This window comes from Camarhynchus parvulus, chromosome 1A (assembly GCF_901933205.1).
Source record: "Camarhynchus parvulus chromosome 1A, STF_HiC, whole genome shotgun sequence".
Lineage (NCBI taxonomy): Eukaryota > Metazoa > Chordata > Aves > Passeriformes > Thraupidae > Camarhynchus > Camarhynchus parvulus.
The window spans coordinates 5,891,715-5,911,333 of record NC_044586.1 but is presented as its reverse complement, the minus strand read 5'-3'; the positions used below and the strand labels follow the sequence as shown (position 1 = coordinate 5,911,333).

The 19,619-nt window shown below is 43.2% G+C and overlaps 1 protein-coding gene across 1 annotated transcript in view; it reads right to left on the bottom strand.

The window, feature by feature from the left end:
• NINJ2 (ninjurin 2) overlaps nucleotides 1-16,656 on the bottom strand; it is a 43,812-nt gene extending 27,156 nt beyond the window's left edge. Inside the window, exon 1 of the mRNA XM_030960424.1 lies at nucleotides 16,571-16,656. Within this exon, the coding sequence (XP_030816284.1) occupies nucleotides 16,571-16,603 (33 nt within the window). The 5' untranslated portion in view covers nucleotides 16,604-16,656. The remainder of the gene's footprint in view (nucleotides 1-16,570) is intronic.
• Between the last annotated feature and the right edge of the window lie 2,963 nt (nucleotides 16,657-19,619).

The window sequence follows — 19,619 nt, the reverse complement described above, 5'->3', positions numbered from 1 at the left end:
TGGGCTATTAATGCATCAAAATTAATTATGCCAGTATAACTGGTTATCTTTGGCACCAGTACAGAGCTTGAGGGACCAGACATGGCACTTCCCTCTTTGTTACCATGGTAGGCAGTTATGAAAGGAGTACAGATCTGGACTTGCATAACTCAAAGCAGTTCTGACCAGGTTGTAAATTTCCAGGTTAAGAGTAATATTCCTTTCTCAAAAATATTCCTTTCTCAAAAGCTGTTGTTTGGGACCCAGTAGGAACCTGACCCACTTGCAGGGCAAAAAAAATTACAGTTGAGAGAGATATGATCAATGTTGTACTACGAAGGAATTTTCACAAACCACTCTGAAAAATTCACTTGATGTGCACTTACCCTGGTACAAGGTGGCAAAATAACCTAGGTATGGCACAAGATTGGTATTTTTAGTTTGAAATTCTCTAGCCATATCTTTTCTGTTTGGGGCTGAATATGCAAGCAAATTAGTGAGCTGCTTCTGTGGGACTGCAGTGAACTCTCCAGCCTGGGCAGGATGGGGTGGTCTGGGTAAGATGGTATTTGTTGCTTTAGACAGCTGCTTTTCCTGAAATTGAAGCTTGGTCAAATTGTGATCACTTACAGGTACAGTGAGGTAGACAAATAACACCTGGGAGGTGGAAATATCTTTTTTACTTGCCAAGGATGAAAAGCACCTCTTTTGATAATCCCATGGGTGCAAGGCTGAAGAAACTTCATCAGGAAGTGGCAGGCAGCAGTGAGCCTGATGCATAAAGAATATCAGCAAAATAGTCAGGTTTTGTGTCTCCTGATTGCAGAGGAACTTCTCCAAACTTATCTGCAGAGCAGCCTGCAGGCAGCAGCAGCACATGTGAAGCAAGCAGTGTGCTCCCTGCGTGTGCCAGATGTAAGCAAGCTGTGATTTATGTGTGCAAATGCCTCCAGGAATACAGGCACATGAGCTCGGGGGAATTCAGCACAAGAGCTTTTGGAAACTTGAATTCTGAGTTGCTTCCCACGTTGTTTGTTCTTTTGCTTTAGAACAGGATCTGCTTCTGAAAAGATACAGAGTGGAACTTTGACAAGAAGCTGAGGGGATAAAAGTTTTAGCTCAGTAACAAATCGAGGTGAATGCTGGCGAGTCATCTGCTGACTTTTGAGGGCAGATAGCTGGACAAGAAATTCCAAAACATTCTTTTAACACCACAGAAATCTCTCTAATGCCAGCCCATAACTATAGCGCTGCTCAAAAGCAGAATCTGGGAAGATGGGAGCGGTTCACTTTCTCAGAATTTTACTTTCAAGACCAGTTTGTAAACTTTTGACCTGTCTCTAACAACAGCAGTGGCACATCTGTCACCTCTGTAGGGGAACTGAGTGCTGAAAGAAACAGCTGCATGTGCACTGGTAGGGAGGCAAAACCACTCCAGTAATGCTGGTGTTGAAAATCCTTTAAGGATTCTGACCAGGTGTAGGGCAAGCAAAGCTGGACAGAGAAAATGGACTTGAATGCTGCAGTGGCTCTTGGGGAGCTTCTCTGTATTTTAGCTCAGTGATGGATGCTGTTTCAGGCCACAGGGAAGCCATGTGGGTATATCTGATAGTGAGTAAAGCATTACACAGCTCCTAGAGGCTGTGATACCTTGCCATCATGCTGTGTTCAACCCATAAAGGCTAAGCCAGTTATGTGTCATCAATTCCAATTTCCCCTCTTCATTCTTTTGTGGTATTGTATAATACACCTCCAAGAGGCCAGAATTATCCTTTCTTCTTCATTTGTAGCTGAATACAACTTCTGAATTACACCAATTATTCTGTTGATCTGCTTCCTGACTTGGCTGAATTATCTCAGAAAGTAGCTATGGTTAGCAATAAGAAAAAAAGTGAAACTAGCAGCCACAGAGTATCTTCTGTTCAACTCTGAGGGTTCCACCTTGTAGCTATGATGATCTTAAAGTCCACAGCAAATGTTCCTGCCGTGAGCCTTGTGCTCTCTTGCACTTTTGCTTTCCTAAGACTCTGTTCTGAGCCAATCCAGCTCAATAAGCTAAACTAAATTAAAAGAAATCAACAAAAAAAATTAAAAAAAAAAATTTAAAAGAGACCATTTTCTCCAACTTTAGTGAACTGAATTGTCTGTGAATGGGTTTGGCAAATTCCACCACAAGGGCAAGGTGGGATGAGTCTGGGAGCAGGAGATTAGGAGGGAGCAAAGGGTCAGAGGCTGAAGTGGAGCAGGGCTTCCCCCTTTTGGGAGCAGCAGGCTGTTAGATCACCCCTGTATCTAATCTCTCTGCTCGTTAGTCACTGCTGAAACTGGGGCTGTCTTGACAAAACCTTCGTTGCTATTGTTACCCTTATGACACAGAGGAAACATGACTTGCTTCTCACCATTTCCTTCGTGTAAGCAGTGAGTAGAAATTCCGGGGTCTCTGTACTCCAGGCACAAACAATGAGTACTCAACAGCTTTTGCTGTCTGAGGAGAGTGCTGTGCTGGGAAATAAGAGCGTTGTTGACTCTGAAAGTGGCTACAAAGAGCAAGTTGTAATCCTCATGTGAAAATATGAACTGAGAAACCCTGAGGGAAGGAAGCATTTATCTCAATATATGTTGTCACTTAGGTAAGGTCAGGGCAGCAACGTTTGATGATGTGTTTGTGCCAAAAAGTCGTTTGCAATCCAATTCAGCCACAAAAACTGTTCACGGTGCAGTAGAAGCCACAAGCAACATCTTTACAGTATGGCATATGAAATATGGGCTGAGATTGATATGTGACCCAGAGTGATGCAGAATTTCAGGTTTTGTGAAAGGTAGCCACACTGTGGAATGGCTCACAGCGCAAAGTTTTGAATCCAAAACTTCTGGCAGCTCACATGCAGCTTACACCAATCTCTCACTTCTGGTCCATAATTTTTCATACATGGTTTTATATATGGCTATATACAGATTTCAAGTCCAGACTAGTCTCAGAAAACATACAAGAGCATGCTAAGAAGGAATTGGAGCAGGATACATAGAATTTCACATCAGAGTGAAGTAGCTGCGAATGAACTCAGCGAGTGCTCTGTGTATTTGCACAAAGTAATCATTGGTTACACGATTGGTGTACAGGTGCTCGGGCTGTGTATGTGGAATGCCACCAGTGGATTGACTGAAAACATTAAAAAATACAATACAATATCCCTGTAAGTTCACCACAAAGAATGCTGCCAAGCTTGCCTATACATGTTAACTCTTTCCTGTGTGCCCTCTGAAGTCTGCACACAATAACCTCTTTTCCACACCACCAAAGCAGCGGCAATATCTGTGGAGCAACAATTTTATTCACCTCTCCTCAAGAAGCTCATTCATCATTTGCAGCAAGCCTTAGATAGAAGGCTCTTCATCTGTGTAAAATATTATTATTGTTGTTGTTGTTAGGCTAGTGTTTTCAGTGGGTTTTATTGGAACCTGATGTCCTGCCAAAAGTAACACCCCGGGAATCTTTCAACAACTGTTCCTGGGTGTTCTGTAGATTACTGCTGTTTTCTCATACACTGTCCCTGGGAATTACATTCCCAGATTAGAAAAGTGTCCATCCTCTTCCCTCTGTAAGAGTAACTGCTGTTCTGGCTCTGTATTAAAGGATTAGGATGGTGGGTTTTTCTGGTGATTTGTTATTCAGGTTGTGTTCTGTTTTCTCATTAACCCCTTTGCAAAGCAGGTTCAAAATGTAAAATAAGATTGATGTGTGAATGATCCTGTAGCATTATGCAAGCACTTTGCATAGCTGAGAATGGCCAGTTAAAGGGGGACTGGTGGAAAATTGGACCCAGACATTCAGTCAGCAACTTTCAACCCTGCAGGGACAAAGAACCTTTAAGAGCTCAGTTTATAATGAGGAGCTATAGTGCAGCATGGCAGAATTTAGAGGGAGGCCCAAATCCCCTTAGTGACAATTGTGTTTTTCAGGGATCTCCTGAGTAGATGTTGCTTTGAGAGACCTTTGGAAAAGGGTGTAGCAAAGGAGGCCTTCCTCAGTGGGAGACTGAACTGGGGAAGCAAATACCTCAGAGCCAGAATAGGAGTGGGAGGGGATTAAAGAATAACCATTTCTATGACAATTGAATGCCCAGATTCTGCAAACACAGTCTTGTTCTGAAAAGACCATTCACATTCACTGAACACGTTAAGTTTTTGGAGTGGGAAATCAAAACTTTGCAGGAGCTGGAGTTTCTTATGATTCCTTTCTCGCTGTACCTTGAGTTTATCCTGTAGTTTCCCCTTGCAACCAACTGGTGGAGAGCAAATGCTCTGGATTTCAAGCGGGGTTCACTCAGTAAGCATTGTGTTCTGAAGCTGGATTCCTGTAAGGGGATAGCCAAAAGCTGTGTCCTAATGAGCTCCAGCATGCTGGAGGAGGGATAAAAGAGTTGGGGAGGAGGAAGAAAAATCCTGGACCATGTGGGACAGACTGGGCACTGGATGAGTGTGTTTGAAGGGCAGTTGTGGTGGTCCTTACTTGGCATGGGCTTAGACAAGTGGCTCACATTAGTTCCCAGTTTTAGTTACACACTGAAACATTTGCAACACCTAGCATGAAATGATTGATGAGTTTTTATCCCTGTAGTTTATTCACTCCTGATCACACCCTTCCCTTCTGGGTTTCTGCCTCTCCCAGCAGAGCTCACCCCTGTTGGAGAAAGTCAGATTTATTATCAATATGTTGTGCACTAGTCCTGCGGTTTTGTGGTGCCTTTCTGTGCACTCACTTCAGTCTTTAGTCTTTTTTTCTTTTCTTTTTCCTGAAAAAAAACCCTCTAAACAAAACCCAACAAAAAGGAATGCCAATTTGCCTCCTTTTTTTCTTATTCACAACTTCTCGTATTCTGTTTGGGCACCCTGATACTCTGTTTGGTTCTGCTGCTAGCATGACCAGAGAAAGTGGGCAAAAGAAGCTTTTTTGCACTCATTAATATGATTACCATGACCAGTGACTTTTAATATATATTTATCCCCATCTGACAGGGGATTTTATTAATATTTAGAGACATCATTGTAGTTGTTCTTTCCAAGTTTTGACCCTGGCAACAAAATTTTTATTTTCTTGGGGCTTTTGAAGACCTTTTACCTTGTAATCCATCCTCTGCCCTCCCTGCATCATCTCAATGCCTCAGCTCCTGCAGCACTCGAGCACAGAATGTGAATTTCCCTGTGCTCACAGGTATCAACATGTCAGCATTGACTGGGTATGTAGCGTGTGTGCCTTGGGCAAAAGGCAGACTGAGTGCTGCTCTCTGACAGATCCATCATACCCACAATTTTAGGTCCCCAAAGTATCATCTACAGCCCCCCCAAGAGAAGTCACATCCGTCCTTCACGACACACCAAGAGGAGAAGGCCTTTGAAACTCATTTATCTTTCCATGTAAAGATTGTGATCAGTAAATCACAGCCTTCTCTCAGCCTGTGTGTTTGGCTGGTCCTGACACCAACTTCCCACAAGAATGGCTCTGATTTCTGCTGAATCAGCCTCACAGTGACGCCCACTGAGCAGATGATAAGGAGAGAGCAGCACTCTGTCAGTGTGCGAGGTACAAGTGTATCATGTGCACGGAATTGTATCATCTGCATGGAATTGACTGATACAGCTGGAGGAGTTGCTGCCCCTCAGTTCTCAGAGAGGTCAAGAGCAGGGCTAGAGACAGTGTCTTCTGATCTAGGGATAGCCACTGGGAACAGCACCTGCCAGCCTTCATATCTTCATCTCTATAAACCCACAATGCACCCCATGAACTGATTTATCAATCCATGGACATGACTCTTTGATGTACAGGGCTTGTGGTAAAGCTCAGGGTTACTCGCTCTTGCATAACTCCTTTGAGGTTTGGTTGGCTGAACTTTACTTTTCATAAGTCATTTGATAATATGTAAAACAAAAAAAATGGGAGGAACGTAAAAATGATCTTAGGCACAGCAATAACAGACTGACTGGGCTCCTAGCTGAGAAACAAATTCTCATCAGATAGGAAAACACAGGGAGGGGAACAAAGGAAGGAAAAAAATTGCTTTTGGATCAGGATAAAGAGGAATATATTGTTATCATTTGCAGCCACAGAGTGATGCATCTTTTTTTTTTTTAGCCATTCTTTGCTGTTGGTAATGACAGGGATACCTTTCCCTTCCTCTGGCCAAGTGTCTGAGTCAGCTGCTCCCACAGGAGAGAAAATGTCCCTGTTTGTGCTGCGTGAGTGAGGCAAGAGGAAGCACTCTGGGATGCACCTTGGCCCTAAACACCTGAGTGTTAAACACCCCAAAGTGGCCCACAGCTGAGTCCCGAGCCCCTTCCCCCTCCAGAGAGGGACCTGCAAGGGAGCCGCCACCTTGCCATGGCCCAAAAAACTGAACCCTGCAAGGCTGGCCCTGTTCAGAGCTCAGCTGGAGGCTCATGGCTGAGGGCAGTGCAGAGGGCTTTGGGAATGAATCAGAGGGCTCCTCAACCCCACATCACTAACCAAAAGCCAACCTAATTAGTAGCCACCAAGACCTGTTGCCACCTGTTCTTGAATTGCTTGTCTGAGCCTGGTCCTGAGTTCAAATCTCTACACAAGGATACAGATCTGCAGTGTGCCTGTTATCTCCTTTTTTTATGGTCTCAGCAGAATAATTGGGCATTGGATCAGCTCAGGGATGAAACACACCTCTTGCTGTATGCAGTGGCTCAGACTAGGAGGATGTGGGGTGCTCCATCTTCACTGGTTTCTGGGGCAGAGACCTCTGGAACTCTGTTTTTTGTATCTGTTCCCCCTATTTGTCTTACTAGCAATCATAGGCTGTGATTTTATGGAACTCACCCTGCTGGAGCTCTCTTCTGGGGCTGTGCTCCTCTTTTTGTCCTTCTCCTTCGTGATTTGCTCCCTATACTTTACTCAGTGAGGTTTTGGTGTATTTGTTTTGGTGTGGGGTTTTTTCTTCTTTTTCTTTTTTTTTTTTAATTTTCTGCTTCTGGGATACTGAGCTGATTCCTTTCTCTGAACATGTTAGCTTCTTATATTTTGGTAGGGCCATGTCTCTTCCACCTGATCTCTGTGTGGCTGCATGTGGATGTGAGTAGTTTTATAGTTTTCTCCCTCAAACTCCATTGCACCCTGGCTCCTCACAGATAGGAGAAGGAGGTGAGAGGGGCTTTTATTGTACCAGAGGACTTTGCCCATCCCTCTGTGGGTCTGAACAGGCCAGCATTATTTCACAAGTGCTAAATCCACTCACAATGGTTTTAAATGGTTGAGCTGCTGAGCCAGCTGAACAGCAAACACCAGCAGGGAAACCACATTTCGTGAGCGCTTCAGATTCCTTCAGCCTGTACGTGGAGCCATTGGGAGCAGAGTAAAAGCCCTTTGACACAGCTCCCTTCGGCAACTTTTTCACAACCACGAGCCAAAAATGGGGGCTGGCAAAGGAATTGGGCCAGAGTCAACTCCCAAGAATCCAGCACGTGAGGATGGAGCTCAAATCTGGTTTGGTTAAAAACAAAACAGCAGCGCAGGAAATTTTCTTGTAGTGTATGAATCCTTTGCTGGGTGTCTCCCTGATCAGTGTGGATTTCCAGTCAAGGTGTCACCATGGGCAAAAGATGAGAAAAAACCCAGGTGCCAATGTTATGTAGGAATAGTTTTTATTGTATTTGTATCTGTTAACTGTTCACCTTATTTTATACAACTAAGTGAAGGAGAACCCAGATTGTGTAGCTGTTGTCTTCTGATAATCGTAGAACAACTAGATCTTCAGCTAACATAACCAGAAATATAAGAATATAATTATATTTCTTATAATAAGAAGAAATATTCAAGAATTCAAGCAATTATCCCATTGCAGTAGGATAGATGAAGGCCTGTGTAAAGGAGCTGCTATTTCTATCCGTGTCCAGACATATTCCTGAGACAAGTTCTTTCACAATGATCTGGGTTAGCTTAGACACTCAGCAGTGGAGGTTTCCTAGCCCAGACAGTCTTGACAGAGTGATTACTTTGAGCACTGCATTGAGGCAGCAATAATTATTGATGGTGGTCATGAGGAAAGATGAACCTCCCTGCTCCAACTCCAGTCAGCAAAAACTGTGTGGCCACAGCCTGAAATCACACAGGGACATGCAGCAACATTTCATCTTGAATCAGCCAGAAGGAGGTGCAAAGGTCAAGTTGAAAAGTTGCATCAAGAACTTGTATGGTCATTCTGAGTCACAATTTCTGTTTAATGTATTTCAGTTTGTTTCACTTTGGGGTTTTGTCCTACACCAGTGTGGTTGAGTGACTCTAGTTCCAGCAAGAAAGAGGTGCAAACACAGCTGTGTGTGCCTGAACTTTTGAAAGTGTGTCAAATTTTTTTTCCTATGGCTGTTGAAGTTAACATTGAGCAGGGGAAGGAATTATGTGTGGTCTCTTATTGACAGCTTCACTTAATGCTCTTCTTTACGCTGTGTGAAGTAACACAGTGTTCTCTGGTGACTGAAAAAATCTCCAATGATTCCTTCAAGAATTGATGGAGATTAAGAATTTAACCTGTGAGAACAAAGATGAAGCCAAAGAATGCTGCTCTGTGGCAATTTGCCCATCCAGAGGTGCTCAGTCTTTCCTGTCACCTTCTACTGGTGTGCCCTTGAGTACATCAGTGCTCATTTAACCATCTCTGCCTTGACTTAATAGCTGTAAAATAGGCAGAAAAACACCTCTTGCTCCATGTGGAGATTGTGAAATTAAATTCATTGATATTCACAGCACTCTTGGAAAACTAGGGACAGAATAACTTGGTTCTCACACAAGTCCTGGGAGAGTATTTCTGTGTTATTTTCTGCAGAAATACTCCTTCAATAAAACATAGGTTACAGAATAATGGTTGGCCACTCTTTGGCTCTTATTAGATTGGTAGGAGCAGCTATTTTTTGTCACATAATCGAGGTCTGTGGCGAATTTGGGCCTTCTTTTAAATCTCACAAAATATTATTCTGCAAAAGAGAAAACTCCTGCAAATATGCATAAATATTAGGGGAAAATTAACGAAAAAAAACCAAGAGAGCATGAACAAGCCACAAACCAAAACATGATCTCATTTTCTCATTCTTGTTTCTCTAAATCTGCCAACAGGATTCCCCCAGAATTTCCAGCACTCACTGAACCTTGACCCAAGCAGCTTAAGGGTTATTTTGGATAGAAAGTTCTAAGATCCTGTGTATAATGGTTTTCACAGCTGTAATTACAGAGTCACATATCTGATTCATGTAATTTGACAAGGAATTATAGCTTGGCTAGTTCAAAGGAGTGTGTCAAGGTGTATGGTAACTGGTGATGTGGATCTTGCAGCCTCTGCACTTGGGCCCTTCCATCATTTTGGTGTCCAGTTCAAATGCTTCTGTTACATGTTTACATACCTGAGGCAGTCTAGATTACAGTAGTAGAGCTCACTTCTTGTATTGCCTTTCCCCAGAGACAGTTTTATAAACACTTGGCCCACAAGCCAGGCGTAGGGAAATGGCAGTGAAAATGCCCATTCACCCTTCTTGTGCTTGGAGAAGCTCACATTTCTGTGTGTGGTTATTGTATGCCTGAAGTGCTGCCCATTTTTGGTTCTCAGCAGAGAAGCATAGCAAAATAATACAGATTTTACAGAAAGGGCTGAGAAAGGGTGACTTGGACTTCCTTCTTCTGTGGTAAATGAGGGAAAATGTTGTACCTGTGTGTCAGCTGGGGGCAAACAGGGAGAAGCAGGTGCATGGATCAGCTCTCAGGCACAGGCTGGAATGAAGGTGAGAAGGGCAACTATTTGACAAAAGATAGAAAAATTCAATTTTAATACCTGTTTTAACAGGTATTTCATGATGCAGAGGATTCCCAGTCACAAAGATGTCTCAGTGGTTTACTGCTGGCCAGACAGGAGAGCTGTGCTGCCACCACCATAACCAGGATTATGGTTACTCACTGCAGCCAAAACTCCTTGTGCACTCGAACCTGCAAGGTGCACTTGTCTTGTATTTGTGGGGTTCCCAGACAGGGAAAGGAATGATGCATCTGACTCCATGTTCTTAGAAGGCTAATTTATTATTTTATATTATTTTATTCTATTCTTTGTTCTTAGAAGGCTAATTTATTATTTTATATTATTTTATGATATTGTTTTATTTTTTGTTCTTAGAAGACTATTTTATTATTTTATGATAGTTTTATTCTTTTATATTAATATGATATTATTTTATTGTTTCATTATAGTACTATATTATATTATATTATACTATACTATACTATACTATACTAAAGAATACAGAAAAGGACACTTACAGAAGGCTAGAAAGATAATAATGAAAAACTCGTGGCTCTTTCCAGAGTCCTGACACAGCTTGGCACTGATTGGCCATTGAGTCAAAACATTCACAACAGAAACCAATGAAACAATCTCCAAGCACATTCCACATGCGAGCACAACACAGGAGAAGCAAATGAGATAAGAATTTGTCTTCCTTTTCTTTCACTGCCCCTCATAAGGTGAGGGGTGAGGGTCCAGCTCAACCACTGCTGTAAGGATGCTCCAAGGGTGTATTTAACTCCACGTGTGCCTCATTTTCCCCAGTTACCTTAAAACCCAAGATGAAAAATACTATTATCTCTGTGTTTGGGAAGGGCCTAATCAAACGTTCACCCCAAGTGGGAAATCTGGCCATATCCAGGTAGAGCAGGCAGGAGGAAAGTAAAGGCAAGAGGGGAAATGTCACATCTGACAATAGAGCCAAGAACTAATTAGTACTGATTGCAAGAATTAGGCTTCTTCTCCTCAGCAAGTTGTGACACATTTGTCTGTGTTCTGGTGTGAGTGTTGCTGGTTTCTGGGACCAGCACAGGTAGTGCTACACACACTTTCAGCTCCTGGCAGCTGGGGAAGAAAAGCATAGGCTCCCTCTTGCTCCAAAGTCTAATAACCTGTTTCACACCTGCCTTTTGATTAACTAGGGCACAGTGAATCTCTGCCCAAGCCCTGTAAAGGCTTTGCTCTCAAGGAGCAGCCTGAAATCTTGCAGTCTGGGTGGCATCCACTAGTGACAGCAATCATTGTTGGTGTTAGAGCCCTCCCTGCTTCTCTTGGCTACACCAAGACCTGAGCCTCCAGATTACTGATCTGAAATGGGGGGTAGCTGCCACTGAAAGGAGATATTCTATGGTCTGTACATGGCCATGCACTCCCAGTCATGGACAGGTGTGTGATCCTCCCAGGAACCACTGCAGGACAGCAAAGCAGAACATTAACCCTGCCAAAAAGTGACCAGTTTCCTTTGAATTTATCTCTCTGCACCAGCTTTGCCAGAGTTCAAAGGAATGGTGATGGAGTGTAACCCTGTTTGAAAGGCTGGAATGACTGAGTTAATTCAGTTACAAACACAGTGAGATGAGCTCCTCAGCCTCCTGATGACTGCATTGCACACAATGTCCAAGGATCCACAATGCCATAGAAGTGGATTTTTCTGCAGCTCTTAGGTCTCTGTTTGAAAGGCTCTTTCTCAATGCAGATTTTCACTCTCCAGCCCAAATTACAGGGCCCAGATAACACTACTGAAGTGCCCTGGAGCAGGCCATTTCTTTGTAGGCAACAGGAGACTGCCACCATTCCAGGAATGGCCAAAGAGAGGTCCTGGAGCACTAGGGAGTGCAAACTGGCTGCTGCTGCAGAAGCAGGCGAATACATGCCCAAACCAGGAACTTGTAAGCACATCACAGCCTTGGAGCACAAGTTAAAGCCACAAAATACCAAAAAAACTGGAAGTCTAGCCCAGCTGTGAGCACACTCTGTGTGTTCAGATTTAGACTGAAAGTGGGATGTGAGAGATGGGAATTACTGTGGTTAGGGGGACTTTCCTATTGTTTTGTGGGCATTCTGGAAAAGTCCACACTGTTAGACCTGTAGCTGACTCTATTTATCTGCCTTTCTAAAGTCTGCCTGCTGAAGATCTGGTCAAAAACTAAGCACTGGAAGTAAACTATGCAATTACTTTAAATCTTTTTTTTCCCTTGCAAGTTACTTGTAAACCTGTCTTTATTTCCACAGATGTATTTTCCATTCAAGGTATTCATGAAGCAACTCCTGCCAAAAATTTTCAGTGTAGGGCCTGTTTTCCAGAATGATTATTTTAGCTGTTTACTCTTTTTACTTTTGAAGTATGAATGATTCCCTAAATGGTGAGGTATTACTTCTGCTTCTCATCCCAGAGGATTGTAATTTTTTTTTTTAATCCAAAGAGTAAGAAACTATAAAAAGAAAGACACAACATAGAATATAGGACCTCTTTTGCGGTATGAACACGGATGACATTTCATCCAGCACACATCCCTTAAACACCCCTTTGTACAGAAGGTAACTGCAAGAAAACATAAAAATGTTAATATAATAAAAATATGGAGCCATTTAGTATCAGCTGCTGTGCTGGGAGTGGTGGAATGATGTTGTATCAGTCACCCACATTCAAAGTTTGGGATATTGGCTTCAATCCCCAATGAAACAGGGTTGTGTTGAGATGTCAGATGGTGAGCTGCAGCAGCTGAGGTACACAGCTGGACAGATTTAATGGGCCTTGTGCTGCTGGAAAGAGCTGTCCTGTATAGCTCCCTCTTCCCTTCTTGCCCCTGCAAATCTCTGTGGAAGGGTTGGAGGGAGTCAGGGGGACAATAGCATAAACAAGCACAGGCAACTCAGTCACAGTGTTTCTATCAAAGCCACATTTCTCATTTATAAACCTGTGTGTCCTGAGGTAAAAGGAAATTGGTGATGGGATCTTGTTGGATTGTTTTGTTTCTATCCCAGATGTATTTTTCAGATCCCAGCTATCTCAGGATGTCCTCTGCTATACCTCACCAGGATACTGCCTGGTTTCTTGTCAATGACAGGTGTTCAATAGAGGAAGGTGAAAGTTTCACTTGGAAGCCACAAATAGAGACATCTCAGGAGAAAAATGCATAATTCAGATTAAATAATGTCAAAGTTTTACCTTTTAATAGGTAAATTAATATTTTTAATGAAAATACTTTCATTCCAGTTTTATTTATTTTCTTAGCACTTGACTGGCTGGCATAAATCAAGTAAGGCTGCACATCTTGCGCCTTTTTTCTGCTTCAGCACCATTTCCTTTTTGCATGTCTCTCTACACCATTTGAGGTTTTGTTGGTCTTCCTAGAAGTCAAAATGGGAAAACAGACTGCTTGGAAAGACACAGAACAAGGGAATATTAGTAAGGGAGAAAGTTGATTAATGGGAGACACTTCTTGCTGTTAAAAAGCAGTCATAGGTGCCACTTACAGGGAGCTGGTGTCTAATTTCTCTAATGCAAGCTACCACTTGTAGTCTGGTCAGCAATTGTGCCAGGGCCTGTAGGGAACTTAAAAGTTCCAATATTTATTTTTATCCTGTTATTGGCTTATGGAATTTGAAGGTACCTTTTTTAGCTTGCATAACTGTAAATATTGTTACTGGACCTCCCGACCTCTTTTCTATGTTTGCTGGCCCCAATATTTGACCTCCTAACCTGCCCCAGGAGATGGCAAATTCCACAGGCTGATGACATGCTGGATGTGGGAGTCCTGTTACAGACACTTTCAATTTTGCTTTTTGAGCTCCTCTTCTTGCTTCAGAATGAGCAAAAAACGTGGGGGACTGATCAGTTCTCCTTAGAGCCTTCTTAAATCTTGATTGCCTCTTCCTGCTGTCTCCTACATGAGGACAAAGGTCCACTGTTTTCATTTCAGTTACCTGCCCAGCCTGTCCCTGTTGTGTAAGAAATGCCAGGAGGTACTGGCAACTGCTTCAGACACAGGACCCTCAGTCTATAAATAAAAACTCCTATTTCTGGATTGTATCATAGTAATTTCATGACTGTTCCTGCTGCTCCATGCAGGAGCTCTTTGAGGAGGAATGAGTCAGGAGTTACAGTGTGCAGTGCAATTCCCTGAGATCTTCCTAAACCCACAGCTGGAAACTTCCAAGGAGATAGCTGCTCTGCATTCCCTGCTCAAAAGAGGGTTTTAAATGTACTTTCCACTGAAAACCACTTTTTTTTTTATCTCTGCCACTGACCACTTCTCCCCTTACCTCACACTTGTCAAGTCACATCATTTACAGGACTCTCTGCTTGTCTCAGCTATTGTCCTGAATCCTGATTCAGGATTCTGCCAACTACACCAATTCATCGTGAACAAATGATTTGGGATTTAGATCACTTCAAGAATCATCATCAAAGATATTTGTGAAAGTGGTTTTAATATGATGCTGTAAAAATGTTTGATGGCGAGCTTCAGTCTGTTCTTATACAGCGCAATCATTTGAACAATACCAAGGCACAAGTAAAAGTTACCAAGAAAAACCAACAGTCGCTGAGATAAGATCAAAGGTACCAGGGCACAAATCAAAGTTACCATACTACAGGGTTCTGTGCAGTATCAATCACTTACCAGAGATCTGCTGCTGGTAAAAGGTCTCTGCTCTGAGAGGCAGCCTGGAGGGTTGTCACAGTGCAAGGGGAAATCACTGCCGTGCAGTCAGGAGAGCTCAAAGAAGGCTCACTCAGGCCCTTATTTATAGAATAAAGTGGTTGGCTTGCAGTCAAATTACATGTGATAGTAAAGGTATGCATGAGACTCCTTGTACCCACAACTTACTTTGTTCCTTGATAAATGAGTCTTGGAAAAGGCGCTCACTATTCATGTGTTAATCGCATGATTGGTGCTCCAAGCTCATGCCTGGATGCTCACTGGGTCAACTCTGCTTCTTTGTGGGTTTTCAGAAAGCAGATTGAAACCAGAGGAGCTCTTGGTCCATCCTTTGGAGTCTGAACCAAACTAGATTCGTTTGGTTACGGGGTTTTATTTATCAAACCAGTGGGTAACACTCCCTCTCCTGGAGCTCTGAATTTCCTGGTCATGAGCATGCCAGAGTCTGTGTGCATTCACCTGTGTTTTGTGCTGCCTGCTGGCTTCCCAAGAGGTGTCACAAAGGAAACCTTAGCAGCACAGTTGTTTTTGGGGCAGTTGTGTAGTGGTGCACACTCTACGCCTCCCTGCTCTGGAAACAGATGGGATGTTCTTCTCAGTCGTGCAACTCAAGGAACCTTTGGCCTTCTGGACTTACTTATTTGAGTATTGTAAAGGCCAAGGATGCTGGTGTGATCACTTTTGGCTCTTCACTTAACCTCAAGGGTGGGTTGAAAGAGAAAAACTCTAAACCAAAAATTTTGCAGTAGTCTATAAGCTTTTTAAATAATTATTTTTTTCATCTATTATACCTGGACTTTAAATTCATTATAGACCTGAAACGTTCCATTCAGTAGAGTGATTTAACATACAGGGAGTTAATTTGACCTTCTATTTAGCATAATTTTCTTGTCCTCTCTTCACCATCAGTTCCTGGCTTAATGATGTCTGTATTGTCCCCCTTATTGTCTAGCTCTAGGAAAGACTAAGATTTATCTCTCCCTTAATAAAGCCTTAACAAAGTATATTTTCACTGTCATAGCTACCTGTGCATCTTGCTCACTAATTGTGTCTCTTATTGAGCATAGCTACTCCCAGGTCTTCAAAATCTGCTCTGCACTTAGCATCTCACTGGGGATACATTCTGCAGGTTTGGGGAGTCTCAGTCCTTCTTTCTAGTCAGGGAACATTGTCCTGATTATTTCCAGGGTCACAAATCTTACCATTTTAGTTTCTTTGACATGGGCCAAAGAAAAAAAATTGTGACCCCAGAGGGACTTCCCCATGGCCAAGTCTAAGGATGATTAAGACCATTTCAGACAGAAAAATCAGCTGCAAAGTCTGGACTCTTATGCCACCTACTCAGAGCTGGAAGCTGTGCCCTAGGCAATGCTTCATATTCCTCCCTTCACAGCTGTCTGAAGTGCAGATCTGGACTTGAACCTCTGAGGTTTGATGGGTGTTTGTGATCTGGGCTTCTGGTTCCATTTCCTCTTTTCCTTTTTCCCAACCCTTGGGTAGTTGCCCTTTCTGAGAACGCACGCTGCACACAAGAAACACCCTTCTTAAAAAACACAAACACTCAGAGCAGGAACACAGAGAACTGAAAGAGCTTCACCAAGAAGTTTTGTTTCTCTGTAAACCATACATAGGAAACCTTGGCCTCTTCACTCCCTCAGTGTTTGCTGTATTTATTTCTTTTTCTCCTCTCCAGATTGAGAGTACTTTGTGCCAAACAGAGAAAGGCTTTGTGAGATGAGGGACAGATCAGACTTATGCAGCTTGTAGAGTTTGCGCTGCCTCCTTCTGAGGGCTGAAGGCTAATCTCTTCCTCCTCTGCCCTTCCTTCCCTAAAAAGCATCTCTTTTTAGTAATATCCCTCTTCTAACCCTTATTTTTTTTGAGAAAGGCTCATAACTGCTCTTGGCAGAACACAGCAGACATCCTGCCACTGGTTTTTCTTCAAAGGGGAACAGAGGGAAAAAAGCAGAACTGAGTTTTCAAAGGAAACTCGCTGCCAAAGCTGAGGAGCAAATGATAGAAGCGGTGGATCTTTCCCCCAAACTGGGGCTCTCCCCTCCCGTGGATATTTCCCCGAGCCAGACTCACGTGGGGATTGGCGCTGTCCCTGTCCGAGGCCATCCCTGTGTGTGTCCCCAGGTCTGTCCCCAGCAGCCGGAGGAGCGGAGCGCTCGGCGCTGCCGGAGCTCTGAGCCGGGCAGGGCAAGGCGCAGCTGCTGGAACAGACCCGCTATTCATGTGCCGGCATCCCGCCCGCCCTGGCATGGCCTGGGGGCGACACAGGGGCTGGCAGCCGGTCCCTCATTGTCCAGGCAGCCCTGGAACAAGTGTCCCTCTTACACTTTCCATGACACTCGTGTGCGCGGCGTGTCTGCGCCGCCTCTGCGAGCCCAGCTGAGCCCCATGAGCTCACTTGGGCAGGGAGCTGGCGATGCAGCCAGGGTACCAAGAGGTTCCTGGCATGGGCTGAGCAGCCACAGCAGCCATCCCAATCTCTTCCCTCCCTCCCTCCCTCCCTCCCTCCCCAGCACACAGCAGAACTTACAGATGAAAAACCAAAAGGCGAAAAAACAGAAGTACACAAAAGTTGTGTCTGCTAGCTCACAGCAGAACTTAGAGACGAAAAACCAAAAGGTGAAGAAACAAAATCCACAAAGTTGTGCCTGCTAGTTGCTGCTGCTAAGATAGTGTTACATCTCAGAGAAAATTCACACTTTATGCTTTTAACAGTCCCTTCTTCTCCTTTTTCTCCCCAGCCAAAATGCCCTTCCTTTTCCCTCCCCAACTTTTTTTTTTAGTTGAATTTGATATGTCTGGTTTTAGCTGAAATGAAAACTTGCTTCTCGCTGAAGTTAAAAACAACTGTGAATGACACTGGAATGGAAATGTGTGCAGCCAGAATCAAGTCACAGTGTGGAAAAACATGTTGTTATTATTATTAGGTGGGTTCCTCAGGCAGAAATATCAGCAATAATTCTCTAGATTTTAGAGAAAGTGCTACTTTGTGCTACTTGCAAATCAGGTGGGCATGTTTGGCTTTTGAAGGAGAATTTCTGTAGTTACAGTAGCACAGAAGATTTATGGTAAGGAATATATTCTGTTTAAACAGTTCAGCCAAACGCGTGTTCTAATACTCCAGCCTGCCTGAAAGTGCTGACAAGTCTGTCAGTAGATGATCCTGTTGCATTGATGCTTCCCAGCAAAAGGCCTCATTTTGCAGTGAAAATACTGGTGCTTAGTACTGCAAGTTCATTTCAAAGTGCTGATGAATGTAACCTCTCTGCATTCCTCTTCTACAGCTTTTTTTTCACGTATGGATGTGTGAGCTGAAGCAGTGAGATGTGTTTAGGGACTGGGCTGGTGTTACACAGGAAAACAGGGCTGGGATACAGCTCATTTCATTTGGCCTAAGGCTGAAAGCCCATCAGGAACCATCAGGCTGATTCTATAATCAAAAGCCACCACCAAGGTTCCTACTTTTGAATGAAAATTGAGGTCCCTGCTTCTTGTTATCACTGAAGTGATTGTTTGAATTCTGCAGGGAGTGCAGGTGAGGGGAAAGAGGTTACTCATTGCTGCTCTCCAGCACATGTTGGCTTTTACTTTTTTTTTTTCCCCATAGTATAAAGAGCATTTAACCCCAAATGCAGCCATCTGCTGCTGTTGTTGGCTTGCTGCTGGCCTGCTAGGAACCTGTATGTTAACTAAAATTCTCTGTGAGTATACTATTGCACAGATGCTAATATAGATAATTACCTGTTTTAATTTACTTTTTTTTTACTGTATTCTATAAAAAGATGTTATGGTTAATCAAGTTATAAATATATGTTGTTTATTAATACATAATTTACCCTGGGTGGGTGCCAACAGTGTACATTAAGGCATTCCTGGGAGTTAAAAGGGCTCCATCTTGTACAGGTCCTTTGTGAACAGGCTTCCAGCAAACAGCCCATGAAAGCTGGCCAAAGATTTTTTGAGTTTCTATACAGCATAAAACCAACTACAAAATATTTTCTATTGGTCAGACAGGAATGAAGTATCTATGATTTCTTTTAGTAGATGAACAAATATTACCAGTGCACAAATTTCAAGCAGGACTGCATGATATATAACAATGTGTCCTTTTGAAACTATTTTTTCTGACTATATCTAAATGCCATGCTAGGAGCTTTTTCTTTTAACACCCTCTCCACAGAGGTATTGCAAAGAGTAGTAATCTTGTACTGTGCCTTCAGAGTAACTACAGAAATGAGTCAAAACTTATGGCAATTCTTGTAAGTCCTTCAATCAAACCAGGTCCTCACTGCCCTCTCCCAGGCCAACCTGGGAGAGGCTTTCTGCCTCCCTGGAAGTCTCAGGAACCAAACACATTAAAATGAGAAAACTCCGAATAATAAAATTACTCTTGGAAATGCTTTGTCTATGTCATTAATAGCAAAGCTCAGAGCCAAAAACAAAATGTGAGGAGAGAGGGGAGTTTATTTTAAATTGGGTTATAATAGCTGCCCAAGAAAGGAGTGCCTCAATGAACACAGTTATTTAGATATCCTTGTTTCTAAATGTGATTACAAAGAGCCACATTTTCCAAAATATCTTTCCAGTAACTGTTAATTATGATGCAAGAATGCACAATTGTAATGGTCCAAAAACTCAGGCACAGAACATGCAGCCCAGCTTCCAGAAGGGGTTGTGTGACACAAGGAGTAGCACTCACCAGGTTTAGATTAAGCAGCCCCTGAACTCCCTTCTTTTGCATATCGTAAGTGGGACCCCTTTGAAACCAGGCTGTTCTAATGGGTGTTAATTGATTGATTGGAGAGTCTTTCTGGTACAGCAGAAATGGACGGCATGGGGGAAGAGCAGTGATCCCTGAAAGGAGGGTGGGGAGTATCTGGGGCATGAGGGAAAACACAAGCCCATGATTTTCCTTGTGAGATCAGCCAAGAGCAGAGGGGAGGCTCAGTGGATCAGCCCCACTCACTTGGGAGCAGCCCACAGGGCAGAGTTGCTCATTTCCATCCCCATCCTCTCCCCTCCCTTATGCCAGCCCAAGCGCTTGCGCAGCCACCCAAGCAACCAGACAGAACTTCTTCCAGCTGGAAGGGAAAATAAAGTTGCAGGCTATTTTTCTGGCTGG